Source organism: Strix uralensis, chromosome 6 (assembly GCF_047716275.1).
Source record: "Strix uralensis isolate ZFMK-TIS-50842 chromosome 6, bStrUra1, whole genome shotgun sequence".
Taxonomy (NCBI): Eukaryota; Metazoa; Chordata; class Aves; order Strigiformes; family Strigidae; genus Strix; species Strix uralensis.
The window spans coordinates 36,270,606-36,286,871 of NC_133977.1; the positions used below are offsets into that span (position 1 = coordinate 36,270,606).

General features: G+C 37.5%; 1 protein-coding gene across 3 annotated transcripts in view; it reads right to left on the reverse strand.

Moving 5' to 3' along the window:
• The window catches only part of DPP10 (dipeptidyl peptidase like 10), a 555,621-nt gene that overhangs the window by 17,005 nt on the left and 522,350 nt on the right, over positions 1–16,266 (reverse strand). For all 3 annotated transcript variants that reach the window (XM_074873697.1, XM_074873696.1, XM_074873698.1), the window contains 5 exons: positions 15,832–15,953; positions 11,939–11,986; positions 9,751–9,849; positions 9,573–9,642; positions 58–252 (listed from right to left, as the gene is read on the reverse strand). In XM_074873697.1, coding sequence (XP_074729798.1) covers positions 58–252; positions 9,573–9,642; positions 9,751–9,849; positions 11,939–11,986; positions 15,832–15,953 — 534 coding nt within the window. The remainder of the gene's footprint in view (positions 1–57; positions 253–9,572; positions 9,643–9,750; positions 9,850–11,938; positions 11,987–15,831; positions 15,954–16,266) is intronic.

Here is a 16,266-nt window from a genome sequence, read left to right on the forward strand (position 1 = left end):
ATACTCATTCATCAAGGTGGAAGCAGGGTAAGAGAAGAAAAGTTTGCACATACGTACTCTACGGCTGCTATTTGGTCCTTCACTTCCACCGATCCTAAGCATCGGTGGATCTCCTGTAGAATCTTAAGGCCTTGAAATCCACTCCCTCTGCCATCAAATCGAGCTACGATGACATTATCAGAGTTGACAAGCACTGAGTCCCAGTCAATGTGAAACTTATCTGTAACCAGCTGGCTGCCTGGAGCTTCATCACTGCAAATACCAACACACCAGACACAAATGAAGACTACTGACAATGTGATGCGCTTTGCTGTTCTCTGATATTTTATTTAACCCAGGTGGCAGAGTTCAGCTGGTTATGCAATCCTGCTGAATTATTGTCACTTTCATCACATTAGCTAGTTCTGGTATCCCTGCAGTAGTAGTAAGCAAAATAATTTCTTTAACTTTGTAACCACTGTGTTGCAGTGTTGCCAATACCTGAATATACTTTATAGAAAGAAACTGAAAACTAAAATACATAGTGCTGCTTATAGGTTTATAGAGTGAAAAAAAATAAAACCATAATCACTAACGGCTAGCTCAGTTCTGAGAAGGCTCATGTAAAACTTGTTACGTCACACTAAACAGCCAAAATGAAAAATTCATTCAGTACCCTGATTATGATTTTGTAGGATATATAATACTACTAAGAAGGATGTCATCTTAGAAAACAAAAATAATTGCATTATTGTATCCTTGAATGGATTTTTTGAAATAGGGTACAAAGAAGACTAAAGTACACACTAGAGAAAATTATATTTTCTCCATCCAAATTCACAGCAAGAAATGGATGCAGGCAGGAGTGATAAGTTTATTTTATGACTAAAAAGAAAGGTGGTTTACAGCAGAAAAGGTGGAATAGAATGGGAGAATGAAGTTTCTAGAGGAACAATAAGATTTTCCATTGAAGCCAAATATACTATTTTCCTTCCAAAGAAAATAAAATGTCAGTTTTAAAAGGGAAGCTTGTCATTATTTTTCCCCCAAGATAAACACAGAATAAGGGAGCAGGCTACCATGAAGTTGTACAAAATGCAAAATATTTCTATGCAGGCTGAATCTGCCAGATGAATGCAAATTAAAATGTAAAAGTGTCAGTGCTGGCTGTATGGAAATTAGATTGGACAGTGTCTGTGGGAATATCCTGTCTAAAGTGAAAGAAAGATGAAGATAGAAATTATTAGTTTGCCAAAGAGACTTATATAAACCTGGGGGGAGGAAAGAGATATAAAAATCTCCTACAGTAACTACTGTCTTATATGTACAATAATGTACTGACTCAATATCTGGTTTTGGCTGTGGATAACATAGACCACCTTCAAGGTAATCACTCTATTAATTAGCAAGCACATGATGAATGCATATGTTCTCTAATTCAGTCAAACATACCTACGTTATTGCTATATCATGCACTGAAAACAGAATTACTTGGTTATAGACTCAGTCACAACATGTTATATTTGATTCACCATTATCTTGTGTATCAAGTTTATACTTGGATTTATAAAAAGAAAAGGGCATTTTTTGTTTGCTTAACCAATTCAGTTGTGATTACACTAACTGCTAACAATGCAGAGCAATGAATTTGGAAATACTGATTGTCAAGCAAGCTCTGCAGAAAACACACAATTCAGAAGTATACTATCATTGTTATTTACAATAAGAACAGGAGCAGAACAATTCTTTCAATTTCTGCTTATTGTACAGAGCAAGGCTTTCAGAAGCACTCTACATTGAGATAGCTGTTTTCACAAAGCTTTTACCACTAATTCAAATAGTAGTAGCCTCAGACCAGTTATAATTTTTTTTTTGAGTTCTTTCAACTTTCTACAACAAAATATGTCAGAAATATCCTTGATAAGCTAGGTATCTTTTCAACAGTTTAATGTGCCCCACAAAAGTGAAAATATCATGAGTCAGCCTGCCTCCCTCCCACCTAATACAAGAACAAAATTAATACAGTGTTTGCATTTATTTTATACATGTTATATATCTAGATGATATATATATACACACACATGTATATATGTTATATATCTAGACACTTGGGAATAAAGGAAGAACTGTTACATTTGTAAGCTTTTCTCTATACCAGAAAGTGCCTAAAAACAAAAAGGGTTTTAAATGAAAGATGAGACCCTCAGATAATTTTTTCTATTACAAAAGGTACAATAGGCAGAACCTCAGCAAGATTCTCAGCAGGCGAGAACTGACAGTGATGTTTTCCCAAGCTTCTTCTCTGGAGGGCATAGCTGGGCTACTTTTAGGCTCAGACTTTAAACACTATACATCTTCCACTCCTGCATGATGGGTTGTTTGACATATTGCTTTTGGAAGCAATTTTCCAGTGGCTAATTTATTTCAAGAATGTCCACATAAGTAGTCTGTGACAGGCATTTAAGGCCATTTCCATTGAGGTACATGTCAAAATTCCTATTAGCATCAAAAGGTCTCTTTACTCTTCAGGTGCTACTGTAAAATGATACTGATTATCTGAGGTGTGCTTCTGTCCTCCACAGAGAGACACCATATATTCTATGCACTGTTTAGGCCCCACTTTTAACCTTTTAAATGGGGCTTCTGCAAGGTATTAATCCTTTATGCAAGTTTGAACATCACCCTGAGGGTTCTGTAACAAAGCAAGTTTGTTCCTACAGTGCAACAATAGATGCACATCCTGATTTGTGAAGTATGTCCTGGGATTATAGCTATCTCAAAGGTCAGGTTTTGTTTTATGCTCGTCACTGCTTACAGCCTAATTATAATTAACTACTGTTCAGTGGTACTCTCTTCATAGAATTATTTCTTGACCCCAAAGTCTGTGCCATTTATGCTTGGGTGTAATACAAATGCAGAAGTCTTCTTCCCAGCTGACTATGGATGGCCATAAGGGAACCATGGACTAGCCAAAGCACTACAGCTAATTTGAAGCCAGCACCGAAAGGGCTATGTGAATTACAGGCTCTTCAACATCCCTCAAGTGTTCCTTAACGAGCATCATCTCCAGAGTCAAACAAGAGCAGAATGATTCAAATGAAGACTATGCCTAATTCTTCCCGATTCATTATTTTCTTTGTAAGTGACACCACTTGCATGTTTCCTTTTTTATTTTTGCTCCTGACTTTCAAGGTTCAGAGCTGCCTAGTGTGTGTCTTTGACAGCAACTACACTTGGATTATGAGTCCATTGTGGCAGCGCAACTGCTGATGACTCGGACACACTGCTGAAGTTCACCATTGAGGTACCATTTAAACAGACAGAAGCCATCAATAATATACCAATATCATTGACCTTAGTGGGTAATTTGTATGCTTCTTGCAAGGCAGTCATATACATCTCAGACTGTCTGGAAAAAGGGGCAGCTCATCATAAGTTCATATATTGCTGAACAGAGAAGAACCTGCTCTTTCAGATTCTATAACCAAAAGCTTAAACTAAACTCTCTGTTCATGACTTGAGCTACAGCCTACAGAGAATAATATAGTGTTACCAGAGAGGCTGTTGCTGCTGTATGCTGAGTAATACTCCTCCGCCACCCCGCTACCATGACTGCAGCAAAATTTGTTCCAGGTTTTGCACCATTTGAAAACTAAGTGGCAAGATTTTAAATAGGAATTTTAGAAGTTATAGAACTGACCAAGCAGGGGCCGAAGGAGAGACAATTTTAAAAGACACATGGCAAGTAACTGCTAATGTCACTGCTTAATTCCCAGTGCACCTCTCTGTTTCTGCAAAACAGTGGATTTGATGCAGCCTATGGAAAAGATAACTTGATAGGAAATACGTGAGAAAGACTACAACGCAGAGGATAGAATCTATGCAAATAAATACCACTGAAAAAAGTCATCTTTTGATTATGGTGAAACTGAGTGGGGAAAGATAATTTTACAAAACTGGTGTAATAAAAAAAATCCAAAAATCCACTTCATTGTCAGATTTCATGATCATTTCTTTCACAAGCATCAGCTTTCAAGCACACCCATCATTACTTGTCAAAAATCAGGGAACCTGAAGAGCCTCAAACATTGAGAACAAAAATTCCCAAATGTTTTCTCTCTTTTCATATACCCTGTTTAGATATAGCAGACTGCAACTAAAAACAGATAGTGTGTTTACAACAACTCCTCCCTGCAGATATAGCCAAACAAATTAAAACACATCACCGGAAGCGATTCCATTACTAGGGTAGAATCATGTGATATGCAGGACTGAAGTAGACAGCATAGTACAAAAAATAAAATTGTTATTCTTACAATACCTTCCTGAAACACTTCAGGCTGAAGACTTTAAAAATGCAGTTTTGAGAACAACAGATGTAACACTGTCCTGTGTCTTAAATGTCCTGGTTTTGGCTGCGATAGAGTTAATTTTCTTCCTAGTAGCTGGAATAATGCTATGTTTTGAATTTAGTATGAGCATAATGTTGATAACACATTGATGTTTTAGTTGTTGCTAAGTAGTGTTTATACTAAGACAAGGATTTTTCAGCTCCTCATGCCCTGCCAGCAAGAAGGCTGGAGGGGCACAAGAAGTTGGGAGGGAACACAGCCAAGACAGCTGACCCCCACTGGCCAAAGGAATATTCCATACCATATGACATCATGCCCAGTATATAAACTGGGGGGAGCTGGCTGGGAGGGGTGGATTGCTGCTCGGGGACCAGCTGAGCATTGGTTAGCAGGTGGTGAGCATCACTTGTCTTTCTCGGGTTTTATTTCACTCTCTTTTTGTTATCTTCCTTTTAATTACAATTAGTATTAGTATTATTGTTATTATTATATTTTATTTAAATTATTAAACTGTTCTTATCTCAACCCACGAGTTTTACTTTTTTTTTCTTTCCAATTCTCCTCTCCATCCCACTGGGGGGGAGGGGGGGGGGCGAGGAGTGAGCAAGCAGCTGTGTGGTGCTTAGTTGCCCGTTGAAGTTAAACCACAACAATAATAAAAGGAGGTGAAATTGTTCCTTCACTTGCAACAGCTGCCAGTTAAAACGAGTAATATCCTTTACAACAAATGAAAGTTATGCAAGACAGCTATTAATAGGCAAAGCGTTATCATACCTCAGATCTCGAATATTTCCCAATACTTGCATTATGCCTCACTACATTTCTTCTAGTCTTTTAATGAGTTATTACTGAAGCTGTAAAAAAATCTTCACTTCCAACCCTACTGTCTTATCTTGCTATCAGTCCCGAGAGTGTATTAACTGCAGGCATAAACAGGTTTGATTGCCAGTGCGAGGTCTAAAACTTTCCTTATTTCCGTAACAGGTGAAGTGATTCCTGCTTATTAACAAAATATAAGAAAACAAGTAAACAAACAAACAGAAATCTCTTGGAGATAATACATTGTTACTTTGGAGAATACCCATTGTTTTTTTTCCCCTCAAAGATCAGAACCATCCCTCCACTGATTCAGTTTTACAATATCCACTTACATATTGGACAATTTTAAATGGTGTTAAATAATAAATGCTGACATTTAAGATACATTATCTACAGATTTTTGAAGGAATGAGGTTAATTATGTTCAAGAAAAAATAAAGAATGATTATCACCTCTCATTTTATTACCCAGATTAAATGCCAGAGTCTTTACTTAATCATTTCCTGTGTTACCAAGGAGTGTATCTTCCAACTTTTTTAATGAGTAAGGTGAACCATAATGAGAAAATCAAGGATCTGAAATTTAAACTTTGATCTTAATTATACAGAAAAGAGATGATAATCACTCTTTCAGGCAATTACTGTACACCTCTCTAATCTATAGCTACACTGTATGTATTATATCAGAAGGAAACTGTGTGTGAAACATATTAGTGGTTTAGGAGAACAAATGGAAGAAAGGAGAGTGTAGAATCTATTTAGCATTTTATGGCCTATGCATCACAATTCTGGAAAGAGAAATAGTGCTAGCCAACATAACTGGTTTCTACATGAGACCTATCTGTTAGATAGGCCAGCCATACAGATGGACATAAATTTTAACATAGCAATACAATGATCTTCTACTTGAGCACTACAGGATGCTTTGCAAATGATAACAGATGAATCTTCACAAAATCCTTATGATGAAGGTTACAGGATATTCAGGGCCTGGTTCTTAAGCTGAGCTTGTGTCTACATGGAGCTGTACTGAGTTCACATGCAGGTTTCACACCAGGATCACAATCCACTGGTACAGGCTCCCTTCCAGGATTCAGCCTTAACACTCAGACACCTGGGTGCCATGTGCTGCAAATTTACCTGTAGGCATCCTTGCATGAATACAGGAGCCTTATTACAGTGATGGACTTTTGAAACAGCTACCAGCTTTCAGTGATTTGAAAAAAAATTACCAAATAGTAACAAAATTTCCCCCCTTTATCTATTTCCAAATTCTGTTTTCGTAAGTGTAACCTATTGATCCAGAGAACACATTAACACCACACAGAAGTAGTTGCTGATGATGAAAATTTATGGTAAAATTATGAACCTCAGCCATCAAAAAACCACTTTATTCAGAGCCACCGAAACTAGATACCAGCACAAAAATTCTGCAGAGACGAGACCCCACAGGTAAACCAGATCCTGGAAAAATGTAAGGCATAGGGAAGATGAACTTTCAACAGAGGCTTGGAGTGACTAAAGCAATGACTGCAGCCAAACAGCCAGTCAGAGCCTGTTAGAACTTATGTGCCATATTTACCCTCTAGCTTAGGGGACAAAGCCTATATGCACTTAGAAGCCTATATGCACTTAACTAGGCATTTACTTTGCACTGCAGAAACGTATTAGGTGAATTTCAGGTTTAAACTCACATTCTCTTTTCATCACCTTCCTTCCTTCCTTCCCTCCCTCTCTTTTTCTCAAGTCCTTGTCAAATTGCAGTGCTACTGAGATGGAAATGAAAAGCCACTTCATATCTGTTAATACTCCACTTTTCCAGATAAATATTTTATCTTTATATATCTCTAAGTGTATGTTGCCTGGATCAAGATGTTATATAGAATCTCCTTTCCAAAAAATGGATATACAATTAAACAAACATTCTTATCAAGGAAATTGGTAAGCATTCTTTTTCAAACTTTCAATAGCTGGAATATAATGATAATTATATCACGCCTGAAAATGTAAGCAAGAAAGTAGGTGCAGCTGAACAATATGAAAGGCAGCGCTTGTTATCAACCACTAATACAATTCTTGTCTAACTCCTCTAGCAGCAGGAACAGGGTGTTTCTCAATCAGTCCCAACAGTACCACTCTGGGACACAGGAAAGTCAAATATCTGGGAAATGATACCATATATACAACTAATCAGTGTTTCCTGTAAAAGCTACATGTTCTTCTTGGACTTGAATACTTTTTTTTTTATTTTTACAGTAGTACTCCTGATAATGAAAAAAACCTTAAATGTCAATTTGGAGTTGTGTGGGTCAAGAAATTACCCTCTGCATGCACACAGATTTCCAATCTTTCTTTCTCAAGAGCTAGGCAGAATTTATTAGACTCAAATAATCATCCCACAAGGGAACCTCCCATAACTTCAGTGACAGTTTTCAGTTTTATATCTCATTCGGGGACATCTTTAATTCAAAAAAGGATTGCTGGCAACCTTAGTTTAAAGTCTGTAAAAAGCTGCTGAAGAAATATAACTTCTTTTTCTTCTAGGGAAGAGTGGGACATGAAACATGCAACATTACATGAGCCAGGACAGATTTCAAATTTTGTTTCCTACTGTATAGGGCTTTCTAAAAATAACTCCTGTTAAAGCTAAAATTGAGAATTCAGCATTGCAAAGGTAAGGATATAACTAAAGAGAAGCGATATAACTAAAGAGAAGCAATGTTTCCATATTACAAATGTAGATACCACAACCTGTATTCATAAGTGGATGAATTTCCTTTTTATCCCACATGCACATAAAAAAAAAAAAATAAAGCATTTATAAAAGATTGCCATACGTTATGATTTGACCACATTATTCACTCACTGGATACTGACAACTTTGGTAAGTTTAAATTCAGACCTTGCCTCAATACTGTTCTCAGTTATTTCAACTCTTGATATCTAAAAACATTTAATGATAGTATTTCCTTAGCTTTTTTTCCCTTCTGTTTCTGATCCTTCCCCACCATCTTGTCGAGGTTCTACATGAGTATATAACCTCATATTCTACCGTAACTGTATATGGCAAATTATGTATTTACTAGGATAATTAAAAACGAAAGTGTTACACTGCTAACACCTCAGTGTTACCTTACTCTCAGAAAAAAGAATAACCTCAAGTGTTTGCAGCTCCCTGTAATGCTGCTGGTGTCCATTCACAGAGTTGGTTTGCCTTTGGCACACTTAAAAGAACTGCTTAAAATACAATCATGCTTCCAAGATCATGCTAGCAAATACTGCAAATATAAAATAACCCATGTGTCCTGTTTCTTCACAAGAAAAATGTGTTCATGAGCCACTTAAAGAAGAGAGCTGCCACAACTGCAGATAAATACAACTGGAAAACCTGAGTTCTAAACACAAACTCGATTTAGAAACAAGCAGTTTTATGCCTAATCTAAGATCTGATCTGAGTAGAGGAATTTGGGATCACTCAGCAGCTCAAGCTTGTAAATTTGACCTCACATTACAACAATCAGGATCTCTGCTGTCACTAAGGGGAGGTCTACTCCAGGTGATACAGCTCCCCTAACATAGTATTTTCATGTTAGTAAATTCACACCATTTCCTTCCAAATGGGACTGGAAGAAAATCTATAGGTAGACGAAAGCCTGCTAGCTGATAGCAGACCCACGCTGAGCTCAGGTGGAGAGCAATGAATGATGCCCTGAGCTGGCCATCACCAGTTTTCCGAGGTAGGCTCTAGGTATGCTCATGACTCTGCTGCCCTCCTCTGCTGTCCTCCTCTGCTATACATTCTGTAGATGTGCAACATCAAGGCTGACTGTCTCTGAAAGAAATACACACGCTATTTCTTTTTGAAAGAACAGTACAGGTTGTCAGGGAGTACCTCCTTCTTCCCATACAGGTTTCCTACAAACATCAACAGTCTTTGGAGCATGGCTATAATGCCTTTTGCCATCGGTTGTCAAAAATATTTTTTTCTTCTTTCCAGTGTTCCTAAAAGCAGTTTTGCTTTATGTATCTTAACTGAGCCTGTCTTAGAGGCTCTACCCATTTCTATTAGGGATAAAAAGGAGCATACGCTCTGAATGAGATCCTCTGTGGGTAGGGATCATCATGGGTCCAGGAAAGACTGCAGAACTACTCACAGCTACACCATCAGAAGGGCCAGTGCCTCATGTACATACAAGTACAAAGAAGCAGAGCTAGGTCTGAAAAGCTCAAAAAAACCCAGGCATCTCTACCAGACAGCACCTATAACAAAATCTTCCTGAGAACAAGCCTTTTGATTTATCAACTCAAATCCACAAGGTAATTTTCTTACACAAGGGAAAAAAAACATTTTCTAATTACAGAGTTAAATGTTTTCTGTGAAGTACTTTTGTATTATTTTGAGTGATTTTACATAGATACTTACATTATTAATAGAAGGGCATACTGGTTTCGATCCGTGAAATCTTTTGGCAGTGACAACTGTAAAGGGAGTTCTTTTAAGAAAAGAGCAAAACATTAAAGGCTGGTAGTTACACAGATGAAAAACAGTAACATTGTAAGAAAGCTTTTGGTTTGGTAGAATAACGTTTTGCCAAATTTACCGTAATCCTCAATGTGAAGCATTTTAATTTCAGTCCTGGAATTCTTTTTCTTAAAAACAGCTTCTTTCAACACAGCATTATTTTCCAAAATATAAAACTCTGTAGAAAAGAGGAAGAAAAAGCAAGTTGAAGGTACGGAGAATCATCACATCAGAGATGAGTCAAGATTCAAAAAAATTAAAGAAAAATATACAAATGTGCAATGATAAATCCTGTGAATGAATTCTTTCTGTAAATACTTTTTTATAATGCAACTGCTTTGCAATTCAGGAACTGAGCAATCAGCTTAATTCAAAACATATACATCTATTCCATTTTCTGGCTTCAGTAGGCTTTGTTTTCATTAAGCACTAACAATGAAATTGCTGATGAACAACATGAATACTAGTATCCCTGACAAATACTAACAGCAGCTGTTACAGGGAAAGGCAAGTCTGCTGGCCAATATTCTAAGCCTCAAGCAGGCATCCTTTTCAAGCTACACATTGCAAGTCAGTATTTAGCCAGCACAGCTCTACTTGATCACTGCATGTCCTTCTCTGTCTTCTGCACTTCAACCAAGAGCAAGACTTCAGTTTGGTTTAAAGCTGCAGATGGATTTGAAGCAATCCTTTTGCACATGAAAGAATGAATAATTAATAATTTTTTTTTTCTTTTTTAATCAAATTACCGATCTTCCTTTCAAAATGTAGGTTTTTTTATTAAACAATAAACCCTCCACTTAGGGCCAAAATGGATAATCTAAGGAGAATGTTTGTTCTGGGCAGTCAACCAAAATGGTATAATTACAGTCTGAGGATGGAATAATTGAAGTAATCCTTAATCATTCTTTTATGAATTGAAGAGGATAATCCAATCTTGCACTGAAACATTAATGGTAAATTATCTCTCTTATTATTTGGTTTCTTGTTGTTACAACAAACAGCGTCCCTCTACCCTGACTTGCTTTGTTTTCCTCCAAGATGCTGTATGTAAATCTCTTTTACAATAATTCACGATCAACAGTATTTTAAATGCAAGTAATAAAGAGTGAAAGTCTACCTTCATAGAATTGGGTAGCTCTACAGAAGTCAATGAATCTACTTTGAGCAGTAGCTACCCCTTACTGAGCTGAATAAAACTCCCTCCCCTTGGTGTGCTATGGCACTGAGCTTGCAACTACTAACAGTAACATTTTTTTAAAAATTATTTTTTATTTAAAGAAGTCAAAGTGCAGGCATTAACTAACACTTCATAGCATGATACTGTTGATCAGTATGCTATTTCAACAAACAAGATTAGGTCCACTGTTACAGCTGAATAGTGGCTGGCCCATGACAAAGGGGATGCAGACAAGTACAGTTCATGAGTTTTGGATTCTGGGAAAAATCCTGGGGATAATCTAATGAATGAGATGAGGATATGTAAAGATTGGTTTAGTGTTTTTGAATGGAAAGATGTCTCCTTTCCTCTAATCCACACCTTCATGCTGTGGAGCCACAGTGGAGTTGGAGGTAGCTGAAGCACCTCTAGTGCACCGGAGAAATACCTAAGTGACGAAAATTCTGCTGCTGAAGGACAGTCTTCCATTACAAGGCACCTCAAGCAGCCAGGAAACAGCAATAGATTCAGTATCAATATACAGAAAACAGTGAGTGAAAACTTGAAAATTAGAGGTATTGAATATCCTCCCTAAAAAGCCTTTATTCTTGGATTTGCCATCATTGAAAATGTCAGTGGAGTTGCTCTGATTTGAGAAATATAAGAAAAGGACTGAGTTCATTGCATGTAGGTCAGATTTTACGATCAGTTGTCCAAGGACTGTACCTTACCTCAAGATAATTGGATTGTAACTTTAAAAACATCTCTAAAAATACAGAAGGTGTATCATAATGGCAGCATAATTTACACAGAAAGTGAAATGAAGACCATCTTGACATCTAATTAACTCAAGTGTAAATAGAAGATGAATGATATGCACTTAGCATAAAACATATCTGAAAAGCCTGGGAAAGTTTTAGTCTTTTGATTAACTTCTTTCCTTATCTTTTGCAGATGTGGATGTTGCTAACAGGTAATTAGTAGAACTTTATATGAATGAGCCATCTATTAGTTTTCATTTACTTGTAACTGCCTTTCAACGCCCCCACACTCCTCAAAACAATCAAGAACAATAATAAAATATACCTATTCCATAAGGAATACTCACTTGCAGTATTACTTGTACTGTGCACGCTAACAACTGGAACGCCTGGCCCTGTTTTGAGGAGAGAGGAAAAACAGAGGATGTGTAAGGTAGTTACCACTCTGTATTTCAATACTAAAGAATGAGAGCACCAGTTACCACGTAAGACTGGATCCTGGAAGCCCCATACACATGCTTCTCTTCAAACACAGCAGTAGCTCCACTGGTGTCTCTTGGGAAGGACAAGGTTAGACTACGGTACCAACAAAGCGTGAAATGGAGACTGCCTTCTGCCTGTTCAGCAAGCAGTCTAGACCCCTGCATCCAGAAGGAGCATTTTTTTTTTTATAATCTCCATATTTTAGCTATAAGTGAAGAATAAAAAAATTACGGAGGCACTTAATGGCACTGTCTAAAATACAGCAGTTTGACATTCAGAAACTAACTTTAGGTTAACTGGGAAGTGAATTAATGATAATATTTGCTTATATTTTCTGTGAAAAAGCTATAGACATGTTGAAAAATTATCACATATTTCACTTAATTATATGTTTAAGAAGCTCCTTTGGTACACCAACTCTGCAAGACACCAACAGCATCACAGTTAAATCTAGGGGTAATGTAATCTAATCTTATTTCATGGTAATGTCAGATACTTTATTTTTACTGTACCATTAAGAAACTAAAAGCACCATGAATAATTTTCCATGTCAACAGGTACTGTGCAAATGCACAAGATGGCAAGTGAAACTGGGGTGACCAAACATTCAGCATACTCAGAAGTATAGCTGAGTTTGCTGTCCCTGCTCTGAGGATCCCTCCATAGTATAAACTTGCAAAAGAAAATGTTGCATCCCCATCTCCAACATGGAATTTGTGCATGGGAAACAGTTCTATCTTGGTGACACAAGAGTTCAAATTACATGCAGGCAGTCACTATTGGGCTATGAAGGATGATGCAGAAAAGCTGAAGTCCCTGAGGACCCCATGGCAGATGAAGGCATGGAACCTCTGAAATTAGGAGTTAAGGCTCTTCTTTTCTGGAGGAAGAAAGATTCCCTTTGAGAGCAGTTCAGAGACAGCTTAATTTATGTGTTTTGAGTCATCCTGAGAAGTTGTCTCTCTCAATTAATTATGGTATGAGTCTAGGGAAACTTAAATACCTGAAATAAATAGCATGATGCCATTCACAGCCTCTGACAGCCTCCACTGAAGATTTTTATTAATTTCATTCTCTGCCTCAAGGGAGACTATTGACAAAAATCTTATAGGTAGATTGCTGACAAATCAAAGCTTTCTGCCTTAGCTCTTCAAGAATACAATTTCTTCAGCCGTCTCTGTTTTTTTCTGGGTTTTTTTCCAGCTCTTTTTACTTCTGAATTTGTTATTTTGCATTGAATTCCAGTTTAAGGAAGACCATCTTTGGAAGGGAAAGTATTGGCATTTTTCAGGCCAGCTCTATTTGTCCTACTAAAAGATGGAAGGATGATGACAGATTTTGAAAAAGGGAGATTACAGTAGATTTAAAAGCTTGTCAGAAAAGAGAAAGACTTGTGTTACAGGCACTGTCTTATGGCTCATCAGAACTAAGCACAGCACTTGGCTTTCTCATTGACCTTCTATAACTAACACTAAATACACAACTTATTTCCTGCTGTATAAAATGGGAAAAACAATTACTCCCTTTGTGAAGTATCTTATTTGAGGGAAGAGATTAACATCTGGTAGTGTTCATGAAATACTAAAGGAAAAATCCACATGCAGTGTGGAAAATAAATGTAAAGGACACACTTGCCAAAACTGGGAGACTGTAGAGTCAGTCCTCTATCTACCAGGCTAGAAATAACTCCTCAATCAGGACAGTCTCTGGAGAAGGATACAGCTGGTACACAGACAGATCTCCTGGCTGAGGGTAACTAAGAAGGAAAAACTATCCTAATAAAGGTGCTCACAGGTAAACAGGAGGTGGAAAATTGAAACTTGTATAGATCAAACCAGTCCAGAGTCCCCCAAGGATTTTTCTGGGCAAATTGCTTTTGTAACAATTCAGTCAGGCTTTTTGTTGTGGGAAAACAAGTGTGTATGCACACAGATGTGGTATCTGCCTCTTTCAAGCAGTTTACCTCGTACTCTTACAAGCAGCTCCCCGCAGAAGAGTTTTAATATTTGCTCTATGGTGATGTTGCTGTCAACTTTGCTACTGTCAAATATCCAACCCACAACAGGCATTTTGCCGAGCTGTGGCAGTACACAGGGCCACACTGCTGCTGTAATTGTCAAGCTCTGATGAAACACAAGAGAAGACCTCTGAACATCCCCAAGTTGACAACTATACATGAATGTTAGAGGTAGGAAAAACTTAATGACAGTGCTTTATCATCCCTGCCCAACACCTGCAGCTTAGGGCAGTCTACTGGTTGCAACTCAGTGGAGTGTAGGTTTAATCCTGGGAAGATGATCTACAGTCCTACCAGCTCAGAGAACTGCCATCTCCAAAGTCACTGAAAGTCATGAACTTGCAAGCAATTTCATGTGCAACCTCCTACTGGCATCCACATTTTTATATCAAAGGAAGACATTAAAAATTACAGGCTGAATATACTTTGCTAAAATAATAACAAGAAGCTATGTTTTTGGGCCCTAGCACATTGCTGATTCAGGGCAAAAAACTCTTCCCAATTTAACAACCCTCTGTCTTGCAGGAATCAGAGACTTTCCCCATAGGGACTATGTCAAGCACAAGGGAAAACTTTGCTTAAACCATGAGGAGCTCATTACTACTGCAGTCTTTACTCAGATGGGGGCCTCAGGATCAGCTCCATAACTTCGGCCGCAGCTTTAACCATGTAATAAGCCATACAGTTGGTTTGGGTTTTTTTTCTAATCAGCTATGTATTATAGGTGCACTTCCACAAAAAAAACCAACCCAACCTTATTTTAGCCAATATATATTCATAGATTGTTTGTTGGAATAGATTCAATTCTCAAGTCGGCAGATATTTTATTTTTGTGGAAAAAAAATACACAGTTGCAAAAGAAATAGAAAAAATGCATGCAAATAGAATGGGCTATTCACACGTATTTCAGATGAATTGTGTCCTACTCTTTTTGGTCTGATGCTAGTTGAGCAAAAATACTGCGAGAACACTGCCTGTAAAATACTGCAAGTTTCAAGGTCAACAGGTCTAGCTATACACTTTATTATTGATTGCCTCATGCTCTTCTGAACCTGTTCTTATAATCTTACTTATTTATCAGTGTTTATTTCCTGGGTGTAGGTTATAAATTTCTCAGTGTGGGATGGTTCTAGTTTCTTTATACAGAAACTCTGAACCCAATTGGTGCCATTTACTGCTACTGGAATGCAGCTAACAATAAAAAGCTAAAAGTTATTTATTGCAGTTGTATCGATAAAGAGGATCCGTCTGTGTGGATTAAACCATACCCGTTTTTTGGTAGATACACATACATATGTGGGTGAGTGTGTATAGATATACTGTACACATACACGTATACAGAGACACAGTGTTACTGAAAGCAGGCCCTCATTTTTTAACTATGTATAGTTGCACAAGATCAGTCCCAATACATAGTATAATGAAGCTGTTATGAACCACAGTACCATCACTATAAATTCCACAGGTTTTGGTGAAGGATTTTTATTTAGGGTAAATTTAAATGTCAATGTCCTTTACTAGGACTGAAGGGTTAGCACTGGAGCAGCTTTCTGATACCACTTGTTATTTAGCTTTTACACAGAACATCTTTACTTACAGTCTTGCAATAAACTCTGTACAGAACTTTGAGTAACCCACTACTGAGCTAAATGTTACTACTCCAGCCTAATGCACTTCTCAAGGGAATACATTAATTCAGAAGCAAACAAAGTACTATTAGATGCTGTGCATTTGACTTACCTTTACAGTGCAGTAAAAAATGCCTATTCATGGGGCTAAACTTTGCACTGAAGTATGTGCACTGGTCTTTCAGGAAGTTACATGAGAGACACTGACGATTCAATGATCCCACTGTCGATACGCTGGGGAAGAAATTGATCAGAAATATTTTCCATTGGAATAAAACACAATAAACCAAGGATTAGCTCATCCGAGCAATAAAATTTGTTTACATTCCAAAACTTGCCAAAATATCACTGTCTTATTTTGTGTCTGATGCAAGCTGTTTTCAGATGGCTCAGTGGACTACTGTTCTGTAAACTGGGCAATGTGGACAGGATCCAAAACCTGCCCAAAGCCAGACTGGGGTTCCAATAACTAGCTGTGGGTAACGGTGTTAGTAGGACACCATGAAGAGCCTCATTAAGTTCAGATTTAAGCCCTGAGGTTTGTGTA